The sequence below is a fragment of the Oncorhynchus tshawytscha genome, linkage group LG29 (assembly GCF_018296145.1).
Source record: "Oncorhynchus tshawytscha isolate Ot180627B linkage group LG29, Otsh_v2.0, whole genome shotgun sequence".
Classification (NCBI taxonomy): Eukaryota; Metazoa; Chordata; class Actinopteri; order Salmoniformes; family Salmonidae; genus Oncorhynchus; species Oncorhynchus tshawytscha.
The window spans coordinates 19,956,469-19,978,454 of NC_056457.1; the positions used below are offsets into that span (position 1 = coordinate 19,956,469).

Consider the following 21,986-nt stretch of genomic DNA (forward strand, 5'->3'; position numbering starts at 1 on the left):
ATGCTCTTGTGGTTGAATGGAAGCAAGTCTCCACATCAATGTTCCAACATCTAGTGGAAAGCCTTCCCCGAAGAGTGAAGGCTGTTATTGCAGCAAAGGGTTGATCACCTCCATATTAATGCCCATGATTTTGTAATAAGATGTTGAAAAAAACAGACCCAGACCATTATTCCTCCTCCACCAAACTTTATAGTTGGCAGGTAGCGTCCTCATGGCATCCGTCAAACCCAGATCTGTCCATTTTACTGCCAGATTTTGAAGCGTGATTCATCACTCCAGAGAACGCATTTCCACTGCTCCAGAGTCCAATGGCGGCGAGCTTTACACCACTCCAGCCGACGCTTGGCATTGCGTATGGTAATCTTAGGCTTGCGTGAGGCTGCTCGGACATGGAAACCCATTTCATGAAACTCCAGACGAACAGTTCTTGTGCTGATGTTGCTTCCAGAGGCAGTTTGGAACTCAGTAGTGAGCTCAGTAGCTCTCGACAGTCCCGTTGTGTGCACTTGTGTAAGGCATTCAGTAAGGCATTCGACTTTCGATGTTTGTCTTTGGAGATTGCATGTCTGTGTACTTGATTTTGTACACCTGTCAGCAACGTGTGGCTGAAATAGCCAAATCCATTAATTTGAAGGGGTCTCCACATGTATACAGCAGAGGTGGGACAAAGTCATTGTTTTACAAGTCACAAGTAAGTCTCAAATCTTAGCACTCAAGTCCCGAGTCAAGTCACGCAAGTCTGAGGCAAGTCTCAAGTCCTAAACTTTGAGTTTCGAGTCCTGAACAAGTCATAATGTGCTCTTCACCAAATGTAATACCATTTCATGTTTTTAACAAGAGTAGTAGTTAGAATATTACATTTCCTCAAATTATGAATGCTTTTAAAAAATATCTATATATTTATTACTTTCCAAATAAATGTTATATTTCCATGGAAATACATGGGTAGCCATGAGAAAGACCCCTCCCCTACCCCTCAATAGTGATCGACTATTGAGGATAGCTATGGAGCGCAATTGGGCGATGTAGGATTGTACACAATCGCCAAACCTTAACACACACACACTCTCTGTGTGGTTACAGTAGGCTAACGTACAGTATATCACAAAAGTGAGTACACCCGTAAGTGAAAATGTCCAAATTGGGCCCAAAATGTAAATATTTTGTGTGGCCACTATCATTTTACAGCACTGCCTTAACCCTCTTGGGCATGGAGTTCACCAGAGCTTCACAGGTTGCCACTGGAGTCCTCTTCCACTCCTCCATGACGACATCACGGAGCTGGTGGATGTTAGAGACCTTACACTCCTCCACCTTCAGTTTGAGGATGCCCCACAGATGCTCAATAGGGTTTAGGTCTGGAGACATGCTTGGCCAGTCCAGTGGTCGTCTTGGAGGTGTGTTTGGGGTCGTTATCATGTTGGAATACTGCCCAGTCTCCGAAGGGATGGGATCATGCTCTGCTTCAGTATGTCACAGTACATGTTGGCATTCATGGTTCCCTCAATGAACTGTAGCTCCCCAGTGCCGGCAGCACTCATGCAGCCCCAGACCATGACACTCCCACCACCATGCTTGACTGTAGGCAAGACACACTTGTCTTTGTACTCCTCACCTGGTTGCCGCCACACACGCTTGACACCATCTGAACCAAATAGGTTTATCTTGGTCTCATCAGACCACAGGACATGGTTCCAGTAATCCATGTCCTTAGTCTGCTCGTCTTCAGCAAACTGTTTGCGGGCTTTCTTGTGCATCATATTTAGAAGAGGCTTCCTTCTGGGATGACAGCCATGCAGACCAATTTGATGCAGTGTACAGCGTATGGTCTGAGCACTGACAGGCTGACCCCCCCACCCCTTCAACCTCTGCAGCAATGCTGGCAGCACTCATACGTCTATTTCCCAAAGACAACCTCTGGATATGACGCTGAGCACGTGCACTCAACTTCTTTGTTCGACCATGGCGAGGCCTGTTCTGAGTGGAACCTGTCCAGTTAAACTGCTGTATGGTCTTGGCCACCGTGCTGCAGCTCAGTTTCAGGGTCTTGGCAATATTCTTATAGCCCAGGCCATCTTTATGTAGAGCAACAATTATTTTTTTCAGATCCTCAGAGAGTTCTTTGCCATGAGGTGCCATGTTGAACTTCCAGTGACCAGTCAGTATGAGGGAGTGTGAGAGCGATGACACCTAATTTAACACACCTGCTCCTCATTCACACCTGAGACCTTGTAACACTAACGAGTCACATGACACCGGGGAGGGAAAATGGCTAATTGGGCCCAATTTGGACATTTTCACTTAGGGGTATACTCACTTTTGTTGCCAGCGGTTTAGACATTAATGGATGTGTGTTGAGTTATTTTGAGGGGACAGCAAATTTACACTGTTATACAAGCTGTACACTCACTACTTTACATTGTAGCAAAGTGTCATTTCTTCAGTGTTGTCACATGAAAAGATATACTCAAATATTTACAAAAATGTGAGGGGTGTACTCACTTTTGTGATATACTGTTTGTCAATGGTTTTAGGAACAGCAGTAACATCAAGCAGGATTTAGGCTACCAACTGCCTACATAGTTGTAGCTCAATCTAGGGTGCAATGATCACGTTCCTGCACTGACTGACTGTGTGGAGGCTCATTGATTTAACGTTACGTTAGCCTACATGATACACTAGTAAGGTAATAAAATATATAGCTGTCGGCTATATTATCCACGACTTACCGTTCTTTGTGCAGCTTCAAATGTCGAACAAAGTTGGAAATTCTTGCACCTTCGTCTGTAATTTTCTTCCTGCATGTTTTGCAAGTTACAATCCGTTTTTTGTTGATACAGCGTCGTCTTTATATCCAAAAATAATAATTTGGAGTATCATCTTTCCAAGGGCTCCATCTGAATTCACCCTGCCGACGTTCCTCTGCACTGCCACGCACAGCTTTTTCTCAGCTGGCACAATTTGATTGGCTGCTGTCCGATTCAAACTGTAATCCGTTAAATGAAGAGTTGATGCGCTGCACACTATTTATTAGCATCACTTTTAATATTTGGGCTTTGGGAGGGTATCAAGTCAGGTCGAGTCAAAAGGCTCAAGTCCAAGTCAAGTCACGAGTCATTGGTGTTAAAGTTAAAGTCGAGTTGCAAGTCATCATATTTGTGACTCGAGTCTGATTCGAGTCCTTGTAATGTGACTCGAGTCCACACCTCTGGTATGTAGTGTAGCCTTCTTTGACCTCTAAAGGTTAAAGGCTTTGACTGAGGCAATTTTAATGTCTTTATATATGACTAAATAACCAAAAGTCTGTTGGTGCGTTAGGGGAGGGACGGTGCTGGAGGGAGAGGGGAAATACTAAGGATTTACTCCGGGATCCAACTTTGTAACATATTGCACGAGTTGGATTCCTAACATATCACATGAAATGGATGACATAGTACACAATTGGATGACGTATAATAGTACACAAATAGCGGGGTCATGAGCAACACTTTCAAAACTACTGGCTGAAATTATACAAGCGTTTGAGAGTGCATCTTTAAGATATTTCACTATGAGATTTTATTGAGAGTGTTGCAGGTGATGCTAGGAGGAGTGGCACACACGCACACAGATGAGGACCGAGACGAGGGTAACCTAGCTACTGTACCTCGGTGAAGACTAATTCATTGACAGCCACATTGTTTCCCTGCACCAATGTGACAAAACATGTACAGTATTGAGATGGCTTTTTTACACTTTGGTTCGATATTAAACCATTTGAAGATTGAGTCAAACCGTGACAAGCAATTCTAAACAAATCCTACATACTGTAGACACGAGGCAGTTAGTGGAGTTCATTGTATAAACAGACAGGCTGGTGTGGGTATTAGCTGTTGACACCCCAGGGCTCTAAACAACAATGTTAATAACAGGCTGCTCAATAGAACTGAATCAACAACCATATTCGTGTACACTCCTGTGCCACAAGTTTTTTTTAAAGTAATGCTAAAAGTAGCATTAAACGTAATGACGTTTGACCAGGGACTCAGAAGACTCTTTGCCTTTACTTCAAGTAGAATCATCCAATGTTGGTCATGAATATTTCAAGCTGCTTGCACACATCCCATAAAGCATGGTTGGTTCCATCAAGTCTGCTTTGAAGGATGATTAACGGATATGTATGTTTCTATTTTACAGACAGCTACATATTAAATCAAATTGAAGTTTATTTGCCACGTGAGCTGAATACAACATTTCACCTTACAGTGAAATGCTTACTTACAGGCTCTAACCAATAGTGCAAAAAAAGGTATTAGGTGAATAATAGGTAAGTAAGGAAATAAAACAACAGTAAAAAGACAGGCTACATACAGTCGTGGCCAAAAGTTTTGAGAATGACACAAATATTAATTTTCACAAAGTCTGCTGCCTCAGTTTGTATGATGGCAATTTGCATATACTCCAGAATGTTATGAAGAGTGATCAGATGAATTGCAATTAATTGCAAAGTCCCTCTTTGCCATGCAAATGAACTGAATCCCCAAAAAACATTACCACTACATTTCAGCCCTGCCACAAAAGGACCAGCTGACATCATGTCAGTGATTCTCTCGTTAACACAGGTGTGAGTGTTGACCAGGACAAGGCTGGAGATCACTCTGTCATGCTGATTGAGTTTGAATAACAGACTGGAAGCTTCAAAAGCGGGGTGGTGCTTTGAATCATTGTTCTTCCTCTGTCATCCATGGTTACCTGCAAGGAAACACGTGCTGTCATTATTGCTTTGCACAAAAAGGGCTTCATAGGCAAGGATATTGCTGCCAGTAAGATTGCACCTAAATCAACAATTTATCGGATCATCAAGAACTTCAAGGAGAGTGGTTAAATTGTTGTGAAGAAGGCTTCAAAGCGCCCAAGAAAGTCCAGCAAGCGCCAGGACCATCTCCTAAAGTTGATTCAGCTGTGGGATCGTGGCACCACCAGTACAGAGCTTGCTCAGGAAGGTGTGAGTGCATCTGCACACACAGTGAGGCGAAGACTTTTGGAGGATGGCCTGGTGTCAAAAAGGGCAGCAAAGAAGCCACTTCTCTCCAGGAAAAACATCAGGGACAGACTGCTATTCTACAAATAGTACAGGGATTGGACTGCTGAGGCCTGGGGAAAAGTTGTTTTCTCTGATGAATCCCCTTTCCGATTGTTTGGGGCATCCAGAAAAAAGCTTGTCCGGAGAAGACAAGGTGAGCGCTACCATCAGTCCTGTGTCATACCAACAGTAAAGCATCCTTAGACCATTAATTTGTGAGGCTCACTCACAAATTTGCCTAAGAACACAGCCATGAATAAAGAATGGTACCAACACATCCTCCGAGAGCAACTTCTCCCAACCATCCAGGAACAGTTTGGTGACGAACAATGCCTTTTCCAGCATGATGGAGCACCTTGCCATAAGGCAAAAGTGATAACTAAGTGGCTCGGGGAACAAAACATCGATATTTTGGGTCCATGGCAAGGAAAATCCCCAGGCCTTAATCCCATTGAGAACTTGTGGTCAATCCTCAAGAGGCGGGTGGACAGACAAAATACCCACACATTCTGACAAACTCCAAGCATTGATTATGCAAGAATGGGCTGCCATCAGTCAGGATGTGGCCCAGAATTTAATTGACAGCATGCCATGGCAGATTGCAGAGGTCTTGAAAAAGAAGGATCAACACTGCAAATATTGACTCTTTGCATCAACTTCATGTAATTGTCAATAAATGCCTTTGACACTTATGAAATGCTTGTAATTATACTTCAGTATTCCATAGTAACATCTGACAGAAATATTGAAAGACACTGAAGCAGCAAACTTTGTGAAAATTAATATTTTTGTCTTTCTCAACTTTTGGCCACGATGGTACAGTAGCGAGGCTATAAAAGTAGCGAGGCTACATACAGACACCGGTTAGTCAGGATGATTGAGGTAGTATGTACATGTAGATATGGTTAAAGTGACTATGCATATATGATGAACAGAGAGTAGCAGTAGCGTAAAAGAGGGGTTGGCGGGTGGTGGGTGGCGGTACACAATGCAGATAGCCCGGTTAGCCAATGTGCGGGGGCACTGGTTGGTCGGCCCAATTGAGGTAGTATGTACATGAATGTATAGTTAAAGTGACTATGCATATATGATAAACAGAGTGGGTTGTCTCACTAATGTCAAATTAAACATCTCTTACTTTTTACTCATAAAACAGAAATAAATACTTCCACAAGCTAATTGAAACATTTATAATTAATCAAAAGAGATGTGATTTGAAACTTGGTACATAATGACACCAATAGTATATTAGATTTAAAAAACGATGCTACTGAGAAGAAGCTCAAAGCCAGTAATTGAGTAGTGAGTGTTGCATCCGAGGACAGATGTTTTTTACGTGCTTCAGCACTCGGTGGTCCCGTTCTGTGAGCTTGTGTGGCCTACCACTTCGCGGCTTGCTCCTAGACGTTTCCACTTCACAATCACAGCACTTACAGTTGACCAGGGCAACTCTAGCAGACGAACTGACTTGTTGGAAAGGTGGCATCCTATGACGGTGCCATGTTGAAAGTCACTGGGCTGTTCAGTAAGGCCATTGTACTGCCAATGTTTGTCTATGGAGATTGCATGGCTGTGTGCTCGATTTTATACACCTGTCAGCAACGGGAGTGGCTGAAATATCTGATTTGAAGGTGTGTCCACATACTTTTGTGTATATATAGTGTAAGAGCATTTAGTGGACGTTAGCCTGGCAGGTCACACACAGCTCCGTCCGTGGTTTTATGACAATCTCTACTAATGAAGAGACATCACGTCACAGGCTCCAGCAGGCCTCTGTCTCTGTGTCTGTCCGCAACCATCGCCGCGGGCCCCACCACTGGAGTCCCAGAGCTCCCACTTCCAAACATCAAGATTTATCTCTGCAAAAAGACAACTAGAATGGGTTTTATGCAGTGCTGTCTTTGCCTGCTGCCGTGGACAGAGTGCCTCGCTCCAGGGTAGGGTACCTTCCTCCTCTTCCACTCTCGCTCTCCTGAGGCCTAGGGGCCATCAGTCCCCCACCCCATCAGAGGGGCCAACACCACAAGAGCTTTTGTGCTTTTATTTATATGTTTGTGCGCAAAGAGAAACTTTTTCTTCTCTCACTTTAAAAGCCTGTTCTCTTTTTTTTCTATTTGCGTTCTCTCGCCGTCTGATTCCATTTGCTATTTTTCAGGTTAAACTTTAAACAACTCTAAATGCCTGTGCTTATGCAAAGAACCGGAATAGAAAGGAATAAAAAAATGATCTAGTGTAGCGTTAGCGATCGGAGGAGTCCTTGGGGAGTGTTGTGACCAGGCGTGGCATTAGGTATTCATGGGGGCCATGGATGGATGATGCGCTGGGGGGGGCACAGCAGGGATGGTACAGCAGGGATGGTAGTGAGCTCTCGTGTTTCCAAAGTTGTCCTTTCCGTTTCTGCTCTGTTTGCATGTGGAGGGAAGGGAAGGGAGAGAGGGGGGATGGGATGGAGGGAAGGAGTGGGTAAACAACCATAGCTCGGACTGTATCTCTCACTGTTCCTCACTTTACATTTGTCCTGTCTGAATTAATTCTGTTGAATCAGGTTATTTATACTGAACAAAAATATAAACGTAACATGTACATTTTTGGTCCATGTTTCATGAGGTGAAATTAAAGATCCCAGATATGTTATATATGCACAGAAAGCGTTTTTCTCTCAAATGTCGTGCACACATTTGTTTACATCCCTGTTACTGAGCATTGCTCCTTTGCCAAGAAAATCCATCCACCTGACAGGTGTGGCATATCAAGAAGCTGATTAAACAGCATGATCATTACACAGATGCACCTTGTGCTGGGGACAATAAAAGGCCACTCTAAAATGTGCAGTTTTGTCACAGATGTCTCAAGGTTTGAGGAGCATGCATTTGGGGTGCTGACTCCACCAGAGCCATTGCCAGATAAATTCATGTACATTTTTTTTTGTCGTTTTAGAGAATTTGGCAGTACGTCCAACCGGCCTCACAAACACAGACCATGTTTATGGCGTTGTGTGGGCAAGCGGTTTGCTGATGTGAACCTTGTGAACAGAGTGCCCCATGGTTGTGTTGGGGTTAATGGTATGGGCAGGCATGATCTACAGACAATGAACACAATTGAATTTTATCAATGGCAATTTGAATGCACAGAGATACCATGACGAGATCCTGAGGCCCATTAATTTGCCGCCATCACCTCATGCTTCAACATGATAATGAACATGTTGCAAAGATCTGTACACCATTCCTGGAAGCTGAAAGTTTCCCAATGCTTCCATAGCCTGCATACTTACCAGACGTCACCAATTGAGCATGTTTGGGATGCTCTGGACTAACATGTTCGACAGCGTGTTCTAGTTCCCGCCAATATCCAGCAACATCGCACAGCCATTAAAGAGGAATGGGACAATATTCCACATCCACGCCCCTACCTTTTTTAAAGGTATCTGTGACTAATTGATGCTTATCTGTATTCCCAGTCATGTGAAATCCATAGATTAGAGCCTACTGAATTTATTTAAATTGACAGATTTGCCTTATGAACTGTAACTCAGTAAAATCGTATAAATTGTTGCGTTTATTTATATGTTCAGTATATTTTGTACAACAAAATGATGCAACTCTTCCACCAATGTCCCCAATGCATAATTGTTTTTGTAACCTGTGCACTAGCAACCGAAAATATTAGCATTTAGCGAGGCAAGGCCTTTTTGCGATGCCGCCTCTGCCTTTGCCACTTCCTTACTGTACCCCAGCAGGGTCTCTACCCGCCTGTGTGTGTGCCAGCCTACTTTGCCAACAAACGCGCCCATCAAAGGGAATCTCTCATGTGAAGCTCTGCGTTTCCCTCCCCCGGTGTCACTCATCCCCCGGCCCCTTCAGCAGCACAGCACGCCACCGCTTCCTCTGCGGGATTGATGACAGCCGCCACACTGTCACAAAGTGGAGACAATCTGTCGTTTGTTATCCCCCACCCCAGCGGTGCCTCGCTGAGCCAAGATGGCTACCATTCTTTCTTTCATGCACTCTTTTTTTCATTTTTTGTTGAACATTTACCACCAGATAATTTTTTGGGGTCGAGACTGAAAGGTTCTGCCTGCGAGCGCTTAGCAGAACAAAAAAGTCCTGTGGAATTTACTTGGTGCAACTTTTTGTTATTCTGAAGCGAGACCATACAATAAAAGCTCTGTTTACTTGTAATTTTGGACACAAAATCATACTGCCCCCCTCCTATGCTCACCTGAACCTCTCAAAGCATTTCCAGACCTCCAACCCTGCCTCTTCACTGTGCTCCTCTGGCCAAAGAAGACCCATCGATCCAACACCAGTCCCTCTACCTCCGTGACATTTTTCCCTGATTGGAGAGACTGAGGAGCACTTTCACATTTTATTTTCCATTTCCTTTGTGCTCGCTCTCCACCGCCGCTCCCCGAGACAGATCGAGTCCTGACATTTGCAGGGAAATGGGCTGTGCCACCGCGCTTTGTCAAATCCACGCCGCTGTTTGGGGAAGGGTTTCAATTACCCCCTCTCCCAGGTGGGTACATGAAACACAGATACTTTCAGAAAGGCTCTGAGCATCTCAAATGAAAAGGGAGATGGAAGCCTCTTTGCCGAAGTCCCCAAGCAAGAATTGGATTTGAACATTGAGACAAGTGTCAGTGAAAGGAAATGTCATTTTGCATTGCAAGTTTTAAACTCTTGAAAAATAATACCGGTAGACAGTCTTTTTTTTCTTTTGAATGTATTCTCAATGCCTCGTGTACGTTGAGTCTCTTGGAGTGGTGAGTGAATGATCAACAATGTCGACAAGCAGCAGTATGCCTCGCCGCCTTTGAAGTAGGCCTAGTTATGGGCAATTCCAAAGTAACGGAATTACCCTGTCTCATATGTTTTACTTTACAATATATGCCACACATAAACCGTTCATTTGAAAGTTTAACAAACCATATAACTCTATACACAATTACTACTTTGAACAATTGACACAGTACATAAAAAAATATGTTTTGGTAACATAATTATGGTAAAATTTCCCTCCGCTTTATTCTTTTACCAAACTTTGTATATGCACAGTTCTTCCTGTAAATATGTTTTTGGAAATTGTTAGTAGTAGTCTGGTTTGTTCAACTTTGAAATGGTATACATTTTAAAGTGAAAAATCTCAGCGTAATTCCGTTACCATGGAATTGCCCTTATGACTATGCATGTCTCTCTAAAATGCAACGCTTAATTTCATTTCACAGTGAGCTTTTCTATCTCAAGGTGAAGAAAGCACTTTGTTATTCTTGTCCAGTCTGTCACTGCTGCTGTTGTTGGCGCAGTAACACTGTAGTCCCCTGACTCCATGCAGATGCAGGAACTATTTGATGGGGAAACCTTGGGCTGTGAGTGCTTATCTCAACGAGGACTCTCCAGTATGCAGGTTATGAGGTTTGTCCCACTGTTTTGTTTGCCATAGCACAGTTTCTCCTCTAAATAGGCCTTGAGCAAATCTGCTGACACCATGGAAAGCAACAGAATTGGAAGAAAAGATGCATGCATGGAATATATCTCCTACTACTTTGTATTGGTTTTATACTCTGTCAGGAGATGCAATTAAAGCTACAAAGTATGCTGTCCGGTAGATAGTAGTTCGGTGATTCCTACCAGCCTTTAATATTGAGCCAATGTCAAATCATTTGTAGTTTGTTGTATTGAGGCTTACATTGCAGCACTTCCTATGGAACAGCCCACACAATGAGAAGTAGCCCACCCCACTGAATGAAACATCTCCCAAGCATTCATATCTGGATTGCTCTTTTCCACATCATTAACTTTGACACCCTCAAATTAACTCTCTTTATTAAAAACCAAGCAAGAGAATGAGAAAAAAGAGACAAATGAATTAAATTAAAACACGCTAACTGCACTTTTCATGGCAAACAAATTTGGAGGAACAGTTAAAACTATTAGCTTCCCGTAGATGGCCTACCACTCAAATAGATGTTTGGTAACAGCAGGGAGTCAGGCACCGCCAGCGAGCCGGCTGCGAAATTGAATCCAAGCAGATTGATTCAGTGGCGTCGGCGGGAGAGCTTCATTAGCTCTTAGCTGTCCATTAACGACTAGCTCTTCTCTCCGGCAAGTTCTAGGGGTCACACACCGCCTTAGCTCTGAGCGGCGGTGTTTACCATATGTAAGATGAAGGGAGAGACAATTATACCCTTCCACGCTCCCCCCGCCCATCCCCCCAGGCAGGTAGAACACCATTAAGTGGAGGCTGAGCACTCAAGCTATTAACCGCCTTGAGAAAATCACATTCCGCCTCACCAAACACAAAGGAATCCTCCCTACCACGACAAAGAAGATGGGCCCATATAATAAGCCGACATTGTCTGTCCCTTCACAAATTAAATGGCCTGACCATTTTCCATTGTTTTCTCTCTTTTGTGATGTTTTTTTTCTCTTTTTCTGAGACCTTTTTAATCTTGTATCTAGCTGGTGAATCATGAAGTGTTTGTGTGCTGGAGTTTTGCCTCCAATTTAAAAGCAACAGGGTATGAGTTGTCTCCCGCTCGGCAACATGAATACGCTAAATGAGCTCACTAGACTCTCTGATTACCGGCTCCCTCTAATTTCAAAAGGCTCTTCCCAGACACTTTAATTAGTTCCTTAAGTGCAGAGAGGGAGAGAGAAGAGCGACCACTCAGTGACAAATCTCTGCCTCGGAGGCTCGCCTCGCAATTGAGACAAATACTGATTTAGATGATGACAAGGGGCAGTAAATTCCAAAGCTGGTATTTGCAAAGTGCCACAACGTCTAAGATTTAGGCTCCTGCGGTTAAAGCGAGGGATATTGCACTCTTCAGTGTTATTACCATCAGAAATGTCCTTGTAGTAAATCAGATTTGTATTAATTGCGGATATAAATTTGCATTCACTTGAAATACCAGCTCGTTTAGGACTCCAACCAGTTCCAATATTGGCTTGTCCACAGAGTCTATTTGCATCCAATTGGATATTGTGGGATTTATCTATGTCGGTTTCATTTTTATAATAAATCTCTTGAAATTACAACAATGAAGTGGATGCAGGGACTTCTCGCTAGCAGAGTTTATAAATTTGATCTCTGTTGAATTGGCGCTCAAAGAGAAGGCACAAGCACTAGGGCCTGGGGAGATTTGTACAAACTCATTACAGAAATAGCCTTATTTAGAATACCTGTCTCTTGAGATTGTGTTTGCGTCACTTATCATATCGTCAGCTCTTACAGTATATGGGTAATGACAAGGTCAGCAACACTCACACTCGGAGGCATTGAGCTGAAAGCCTCCACGTACAGTGCTAGTCATGTAGACTGTCTTCACCTGTAGAGAATGCCTGTGTCATCCTGTCTCAGCCTCTCTCTAGTCCAGTCAGCAGTACTGTATGGCAGGCTGATGAAATCCAACTGGACAGGAAATGCTGTAGAGTTCAGCCTGAAGCAGGGAGAGCGCTAGGTGCTATATAGAGAAGGTGGCGTGTATCCAAGGTGGATACAGTACTTGTGGGGCAAAGAGTTTTTAGAAGTTTAGATACCAAGGGAGAGCATTAAAGTACATTTGACAATTCAAAATAGAGCTGCTTGTTGATACTTCTCAGAAGTTTAGCGCAGCCTGAAAGTTGGAGAAAGAACATTTGCAGTACTCATGTGCCGTGTGCATTGGTAAAGGCCCTCCGGCGAAATAGTGAGAGCAAAATAGAGAGCTTTTCTCTTTTTTCCATTCGTATAAAAGCTGGATCGACTGACCTTGAGCGTCTAAAGAGATGGGCGGCCGAGAGAGAGAGATGACTTTCATTTATTTATGTTTAATGCTCTGACTGAAATATCAGGTCGGACCTCGTTTTAGACCACTTAACGCCTCTGGGGGGGGGGCATGCGGTGTCTCCATTAGAGAAGGCCATCTCCTGGCCCCCTCTGTCCCCCCTCCAAAACCCTCAAGGGGAGAGAGGGGGAGTCAGATGGCATTCTAATACCTCTGGCTGCTTTCTAATGGACCTAGGCTACTGGAACTACAGAGGCTGATGGGATTCCGAGGCAATTACTACCCACCTGCAAATGAGAAATTCTCATTCTCAGTAACAGGTTCCCTGGGCAGCGTTCCCTTAGATTTTTGTTATCTGCTGCTGATAGTTGGTGAGGAGGCTGGGGCATTTCACTCAGGAGTTGTTAGTGAGGAATAGTAAGAAAAGGTTGGTATTGCTTCTGTGTTTTGGTGGAAAGTTAGCTCTCGCCAAAGACCGCAGGGGCCAATGCCAGCCTCGCAGATCCCGGTATCACAGCGCCATCTCAAGGCTGGCAAAATGCTTGGCACCCCCACTGATCACCCTGGCATAGCAAACGGGACATACGCTGCACCCTCGCAGCCCCCCATAAAGCCCAGTGATCACAACACAGAGGGGGACTGATGGGCGCTGTTGGGAGTGGATAGCCCCTAGTGAAGGCTTCACCAAGGTCTCTCTGTTACTGCCAGCTGGGCGCTCGCAAAGCATCGTTCACACACACACTCTTTGTCGACCCATACAGCTGGAGCGCTGCAGAAAAGGAGCATTAGTGAGGGAGAGAGACAGCTCTGAAACGCTACGTTTTTGCCTGATTAAGCTTGTAGAGGAAAAAGAGCAAAGTAGCAAATGGATCCCATTTGTAAACCCAATGTTTTTACTTAGCTTCCATTGACTTCATAGAAGTCCTTTCAGCTCAAGAGGAAAGGGAAAGGTCGCTGGAAAAGCAGACGTTCTTATTGCTCATCTGCCTCATCGGCCAGTTTGCGATTCTCAACAGTGAGTCATCACCTCATAGAGATGCATATAATACTAGAGTGGCTGATGCCATTTTTTTATTTTTTTTATTTAACCAGGAAGGGCTCATTGAGATTTAAAATATCTCTTTATCAAGAGCGTCCTGGCCAAGATAGGCAGCACCAAGTCATTTCAAAATTATAGACAAACAACATGAAAAACTACAAGTAATCTCGTAAAAAAACATAGAATTCACAAGAGTATAACAAAATCAAAAACAGCAGGCCTCACAGCGGTCTAGGGCACTGCATCGCAGCTGTGGCTGTGCCACCAGAGACTCTGGGTTCGCGCCCAGGCTCTGTCGCAGCTGGCCACGACCGGGAGGTCCGTGGGGCGACGCACAATTGGCCTAGCCTCGTCCGGGTTAGGGAGGGTTTGGCCGGTAGGGATATCCTTGTCTCATCGCGCACCAGCGACTCCTGTGGCGGGCTGGGCGCAGTGCGCCCTAACCAAGGTAGCCAGGTGCACGGTGTTTCCTCCGACACATTGGTGCGGCTGGCTTCCGGGTTGGAGGCGAACTGTGTTAAGAAGCAGTGCGGCTTGGTTGGGTTGTGTTTCGGAGGACGCATGGCTTTCGACTTTCGTCTCTCCCGAGCCTGTACGGGAGTTGTAGCGATGAGACAAGATAGTAATTACTAACAATTGGATACCACGAAAATGGGGTAAAATTAAATAAAAAAACAGCAAATTAAAAACATTGACAGGCCATGGAATCAGTCTCAAGATCATTCATCAGTGATTTAAAAATACCAATCGGGACAAGTTCTTCCAGTTTAAAAGTATTTTGTAAGGTGTTCCAAGACGATGGCGCAGAGTACATAAAAGCCATTTTACCAAATTCAGTTCGGACATTTGGAACAGTTATCAGGATAAAGTCCAGCGAACGAAGAGACCACATTTCGGAACAATAAAAATGCCCAAATAAAAAGGTAGTAAACCCAAAATGGCTTTGTAAATACAAGTATACCAGTGCCTGAGCCTACGAGTGACTAGAGAAGGCCAGCCAACCCTGGTATACAAAGTGCAGTGGTGCGTAAGGGTTTTGCAGTTTAAAATAAATCTCAAAGTGCCATGGGAAAGGGTGTCAATTGATCTCAAACACTGAGCGGAAGCATTCATATATAAAATATCCCCATAGTCTAGTAAAGGCATAAATGTAGCTGATACTAGCCTCCTGGCTTCAAAAGAAAAACAGGCCTTATTCCTAAAATAAAATCCCAATTTCAGCTTCTGTTTTTTTTTGCAAGTTGTTGAATATGCCATTTAAAAGAGAGGCTGTCATCAAATAACATTCCAAGATATTTATATGAGGTTACAACCTCAATCTCCTTGCCCTGACAGGTAGTAATAGGTGAAAGGTTCAGAGGTCTATTTCTTGCTTTAGAAAACACCATTAGTTTAGTTTTGTCAGTATTGAGGATAAGCTTCAATTGACACAAGGTTTGTTGAACAGTATGAAAAGCAGTTTGCAAGTTCTGGAAAGCTTTTGTAAGAGACGAGGCACAACAGTAAATAACAGTATCATCAGCATAAAAATGAAGTTGCGCATTTTGGACATTGCTGTCTAAATCATTTATATAAATAGTGAATAACAGAGGACCAAGTACAGAGCCTTGGGGCACACCATTAAAGACAGAAAATTTAACAGACATAAGCCCATCAAATTGAGTGCACTGAGTTCTATCTGATACAAAGTGCTCATTGAAACAATTCAGCATTTCAGTTTTGTCATATACAGCAACAGTCCTTCAAAACACATGACGGTAATTCATTAACTTTACTGTTACCAGACATAGACTTAATAGCCTTCCAAAACTTTCTAGGGTCATTCAGGTTATCAGTGGTAACAGACATAAAATATTCAGACTTGGCCTTCCTGAGAAGAAAAGGACACTTGTTTCGTAACTGCCTAAAAAATAAGCCAATCAGCATCAGAACATGATTTCCTTGCTTTAGCCCAGGCTAGATTACGGTCGTGAATAATAAAAGACCGCTCAGAAGAAAACCATGGATTATTCCGCCCTTTAACCCTGAACCTGCGGAATGGGGCATGTTTGTTTATTATGTGGAAAAAAACGCCATGAAAGAATTTCCAGGCAGTTTCCACATCAGGGATAAGCTCAATCTTTCTCCAGTCAAAATAAAACAAATCATGAAAGAAAGCCTGCTCATTAAAACACTTTAAATTTATCTTACGAATCAAACGTGGGTTTGTCTTAGGAACCTTTTAGTATTTCTAACAGCACAGTGGTCACTTAAATCATTACAAAAAACACCAACCGCAGAATATCTATGTGGAACATTTGTCAATATCAAATCAATCAAGGTAGATATATCTGGGCATTTAAGATTTGGGCGGATGGGTGAGATAATCAACTGGATAAGATTCATAGAATTACAAAACATTTTTAAATCATCAGACACCGGCTTCAACCAACACCAGTTGAGTTCACCAATCAAGATAATTTCACTGTAAAGAAGTTTAGACATAAGGTGCATCAAAGAAGAAAATGTATCACCGAGAACAGAGGGGGGTCTATAACAGCCAATCACAGTTTTAGAGAGCAGAGGGGGGTCTATAACAGCCAATCACAGTTATAGAGAGCAGAAGGGGGTCTATAACAGCCAATCACAGTTATAGAGAGACCCTTTGAAACCTCAATATTCAAAGCAAGAAATTCCAACTGTTTACAAATAGTTTCAGACTTTGCCACATTTACAGGGAATTTAGTTTTTACATATATAGCCACACCCCTACCTTTCATTGTAACCATTTATACAAATATCCTTATCAAAAACAGACTTGCTGAGCCAGGTTACAGAAAACACAATTACATCAGTTGATTTAGCCCAAATCCTAACCCCATCAATATTTGACAACAGGCTGCGTATTTTTAAATGAAAAACACCAAAACCAGATCTTGATTTAAAATCAGAGTGGGTTTGGAGACCTTGCATATCAGGGCCAGGGTTAGGTTGCACGTTACCTGATATCAACAAAAGAAGAATAACTAGGCACCTCTGTTTAATAACCTTGTACGGCTTCTCTTTTTTAAGAGACCTACCGCAAGCGAATTCTACAAGTGAGTTTCCAGACAATACAAAACAGTCATTTAAAACCATTAGACTTCGGTAGTGACACATTCGTACTGTTCACATCATGCCACAAATACATCGGCACTTGGACGAGTGGACCGAGTGGAAAAAGAATGAGTTCCTGCAGACAGAATGTCTAATGGATGGGAGAGCACATTGTCAGATGTACTCACCCAGCGACAATGTTCGTTTTCTCCCGAGTTCAGTAAAGTCAGTACACAAAGCAATACCACAAAAATTGTCATTTTCTCTGACAAATGTCAAAAATAGAGGCCAACGAAGGTAAGGGGAGAGAGGGACAGCGTGTATGTATGAGTCTGAATGTGAGTATTTGCGCGCCATATTGTATTTCTATGAACCAGCCCCACTCTCAATTATCTTTATCTCGCAGCATTCTGAATCCGCACCACAGCACTGTTTTGTAGGATGACAACCCTCGATGCTTGAACCTCCCTTGGCCCCTGTGTCGCCCCCGCAAGAAAACACAACAGTCCCCCCTTTCTGACAACCACAATTAACGTCTACTCTACAGTCTCCCTCTGCAATAGAGGACTGAAGCTGAACTGGCCAGGCTTTAAGTATCCCATCCAGGCATACAGCAGACAGTCGGGCAACTCTCTGGGGCGCCTCCCTGAAATCGTCTGTTCGCTGCAGGCAAAAGCCGTGCCTGGGAAATTTTTTGGTGGTTCATCAGCATATTCCCTCTCTCTCGTGTGTGTGTGTGTGTGTGTGTGTGTTGCCCTTGCTGCTGACATGGAGCCCCAGGAGATGGCATTAGCAGGGAGTGAAGGAGCGGGCCAGCAGGTATTTAAGGGTGTCCTTGTCTCCTAGAATCTCTCTCAGTTCACCACATCAACGCCCGGGACTGAGATCTCGGCCTGTGTTTACTTGGGAGTCTGTGTCCATGTTGTGGACAAGATGGGATATGACAGCAAAATATGCAGTGTGGCCTCTGTCTTGAATGAGAAAATGAGTTTTCTTGACTTGGCATTATGCAGGTGTCGTACTGTTTGTATGCAGACTAGATTTTATCTCTGCGGTCCATCTCGGTTTCATGAGGAGTTTTTCTGGATGGCTAGCCTAAAGTTAAGAATGACCAGAGCAGACCTGGGTTTAAATAGCAGGCTCAATCAAATCCATTAAAGTATTTCAAGTAAAACAAATGTTAGTTATAAATGGATATGAAGGTATGGGCGGCAGGTAGCCTAGTGGTTAGAGCGTTGGACTAGTAACCGAAAGGTTGCAAGATCAACTCTCTGAGCTGACAAGGTAAAAATATTTTGTTCTGCCCCCGAACAAGGCAGTTAACCCACTGTTCCTAGGCCATCATTGGAAATAAGAATTTGTTCTTAACTGACTTGCCTAGTTAAATAAAGGTTAAAAAATGCAAAATAAATAAATGAATGATGTGAGGAGTGGAACTTTTCAATATGAGGCTGATTACTGTATGTACTGAGTGTATCGCTAACTGTGTGGCCCATAACCTTCCGGTGTTTTCCCTTTGTGGTCATCTCCAGTAACCTGACCTTCTCCTCTCTTCTTTTTATGGTGTTTGGTATGAAACCAGGAAATTGGCCAAGAAGCGCAAGGAGACTATGAGCAGCACCCGGCAGGAGATGACGGTGATGGTGAACTCCATGGACAAGAGCTACACGGAGCAGGGCACCAACTGTGACGAGGCCATCTCCTTCATGGACACCCACAGCCACACACTCAACGGGAGAAGTGAGTGTCCAACACCAGGGCATTGTGGGTTGGTTGGTGGGTGGCTGGGGAGTCTAGAGGGCTTTTCACACTACTGAGCTCAACCTCAAATTGCAGATACAGCGTTTAAATAAGGATTGTCGGTCTCAGATCTTAATGCGTTAATTTTCCAAAGCTGTCCAAATGCTCTTAATCTTTGTTTCTGATCCTGAGCCTTCCTAAACCCTGCTTACCTAATGATCCATCTCTTTCTAGCCTTTTATTTCCCTCCTATTGCCTCTATGGAGATCCTGTGTTGACACATGGACACTGGCTCTAGGTCCTACAGGTCCTGTCCCCTGTGTACCCCAAACAGCACTAACCCCAATGGGCTCAGTAGATCCACCCCAGCTGGCCTTGCTTCTCACCCCAGGGACAGCTGGCCCTGGCTGGGATACAATCCCCTAATCCCCCCCACCAACAGTGATCCCCAGGCCCAGACCAAGTCAGCACCTACAGCTCTGCATGCTGGGTCAGCAGGTCTCATCACCGTATGATATTCCCCTTTTACCCCCCTCTGCATCCACATGCCCCACCCCTCACAGCTATAAGACATTAAGGCACCCCTTATTATGATGATATTTCTTAGACCTTGTATCTCTGTTTCTGGAGACTGTAGGCTAAGTAAGTCACAAACTGTGAAAACAGAGTTTTCTGTCTTTCTTTAAACTCTGAAGGCTAGGAGGTGCCAGGGTCAATAGCTATGTTTCTCTCCCCTCACCGCCACGTGTTCCTCTCCTCTGTCTCTCAAAGAAAAAGGGGACTGGAGCAAGAATGCGACTGCAAACATGTCTTTGATCGTTTGGCGTGCTTTTAATATTGCAGGAGTGAAACGCCATTTCTGCCTGAAAGGGCCGTCTGGCGTGTCGCCGGGCAGAGTGGATGGGCCCAGGAAATGTTGGATATTAATAAGTAAACATGCTCTCATTGAACGACAGGGACATTCATCCGTGACCTTATCCCGCTGTCTGTCACAATATCCTTGACTGACAGCTAGGCCACTGTACCCAACTTATCAAGGCAGCTGTCGAATGGCGACCGACAAACACGGCGACCGACAAACACGGCGACCAAAGCTCAGCATACTCCACTGGCTTTATCAACAAACCGGCTGAACGTTATTGATTCGGCTGAAATATGTTGTATGAACACAGCGCGTTGTCTTACACAAACCAAAATACTGTCACTAAAAAAACATTAGCGTGTTTGTATCCATAAACTTAACCAGAACAGTACATTTTACATTTACATTTTAGTAATTTAGCAGACGTCTCAGGTTTTTGACATTAGTCCACTTGTTAAATTTACTGTGTCAGGGAACAGGCTGCATTGTTTGATTCCTTCAGATTTTCAAGTCAGAAGTTTACATACACTTAGGTTGGAGTCATTAAAACTTGTTTTTCAACCACTCCACAAATGTCTTGTTAACAAACTATAGTTTTGGCAAGTCGGTTAGGACATCTACTTTGTGTATGACACAAGTAATTTTTCCAACAATTGTTTACAGACAGATTATTTTACTTATAATTCACTGTATCACAATTCCAGTGGGTCAGAAGTTTACCAACACTAAGTTGACTGTGCCTTTAAACAGCTTGGAAAATTCCAGAAAACTGTCATGGCTTTAGAAGCTTCTGATAGGCTAATTAACATAATTTGAGTCAATTGGAGGTGTACCAGTGGATGTATTTCAAGGCCTACCTTCAAACTCAGTGCCTCTTTGCTTGACATCATTGGAAAATCAAAAGAAATCAGCCAAGACTTCAGAAAATAAATTGTAGACCTCCACAAGTCTGGTTCATCCTTGGGAGCAATTTCCAAATGCCTGAAGGTACCACGTTCATCTGTACAAACAATAGTGTGCAAGTATAAACACCATGGGACCATGGGGCCGTCATACCGCTCAGGAAGGAGACGCGTTCTGTCTCCTAGAGATGAACGTACTTTGGTGCGAAAAGTGCAAATCAATCCCAGAACAACAGCAAAGGACCTTGTGACGATGCTGGAGGAAACAAGTACAAAAGTATCTATATCCACAGTAAAACGAGTCCTATATTGACATAACCTGAAAGGCCGCTCAGCAAGGAAGAAGCCACTGCTCCAAAACCGCCAAAAAAAGCCAGACTACGGTTTGCAACTGCGCATGGGGACAAAGATCGTACTTTTTGGAGAAATGTCCTCTGGTCTGATGAAACAAAAATATAACTGTTTGGCCATGATGACCATCGTTATGTTTGGAGGAAAAAGGGGAAGTCTTGCAAGCCGAAGATCACCATCCCAACCGTGAAGCACGGGCTGGCAGCATCATGTTGTGGGGGTGCTTTGCTGCAGGAGGGACTGATGCACTTCACAAAATAGATGGCATCATGAGAAAGGAAAATGATGTGGATATATTGAAGCAACATCTCAAGACATCAGTCAGGAGGTTAAAGCTTGGTTGCAAATGGGTCTTCCAAATGAACAATGACCCCAAGCATACTTCCAAAGATGGGAAGATGGTATAAGGACAACAAAGTCAAGGTATTGGTGTGGCCATCACAAAGCCCTGAACTCAATCCTATTGAAAATTTTTCGGCAGAACTGAAAAAGTGTGTGCCAGCAAGGAGGCCTACAAACCTGACTCAGTTACACCAGCTCAATCAGGAGGAATAGTCCAAAATTCCCCCAACTTATTGTGGGAAGCTTGTGGAAGGCTACCTGAAACGTTTGACCCAAGTGAAGCAATTTAAAGGCAATGCTACCAAATACTAATTGATTGTATGGTAACTTCTGACCCACTGGGAATATGATGAAATAAATAAAAGCTGAAATAAATCATTCTCTCTATTATTATTCTGACATTTCACATTCTTACAATAAAGTGGTGATCCTAACTGACCTAAGACAGGGAATATTTACTAGGATTAAATGTCAGGAATTGTGAAAAACAGAGTTTAAATGTATTTGGCTCAGGTGTATGTAAACTTCCAACTTCAACTGTGTACTATTACTTCTTCCTTCACTAAAGGTTATATTGACCATTCTGTTTGACTGCTCTCTCTCTTGCTAAAAGCCGTTTCCTCGCCCTCGTCATTCACCATGAAGACTAACACACTCAGCACGTCTGTACCCACCTCCTACTACCCAGGTAAACTACCTCTTCAAACTCCTTTTAACACTAATACCACCTTCTTTGACCTCTTATGACCCTTGATCTCCGAGTGACCCCTTCAACTTTGACCTTTTAATGAATGGCCAATGCCGATCAAGGCGCCTTTGTTTGGTAAACGTTCTGCTTGATCTAA

The 21,986-nt window shown here is 43.5% G+C and overlaps 1 protein-coding gene across 16 annotated transcripts in view; it reads left to right on the forward strand.

Moving 5' to 3' along the window:
- LOC112227775 (receptor-type tyrosine-protein phosphatase mu-like) overlaps positions 1–21,986 on the forward strand; it is a 316,891-nt gene that overhangs the window by 221,507 nt on the left and 73,398 nt on the right. For 13 of the 16 annotated variants that reach the window (XM_042308521.1, XM_042308523.1, XM_042308526.1 and 10 more), the window contains 2 exons: positions 18,527–18,684; positions 21,755–21,829. In XM_042308521.1, the coding sequence (XP_042164455.1) occupies positions 18,527–18,684; positions 21,755–21,829 (233 nt within the window). The remainder of the gene's footprint in view (positions 1–18,526; positions 18,685–21,754; positions 21,830–21,986) is intronic. The other 3 variants (XM_042308533.1, XM_042308535.1, XM_042308537.1) reach the window with 1 other exon arrangement.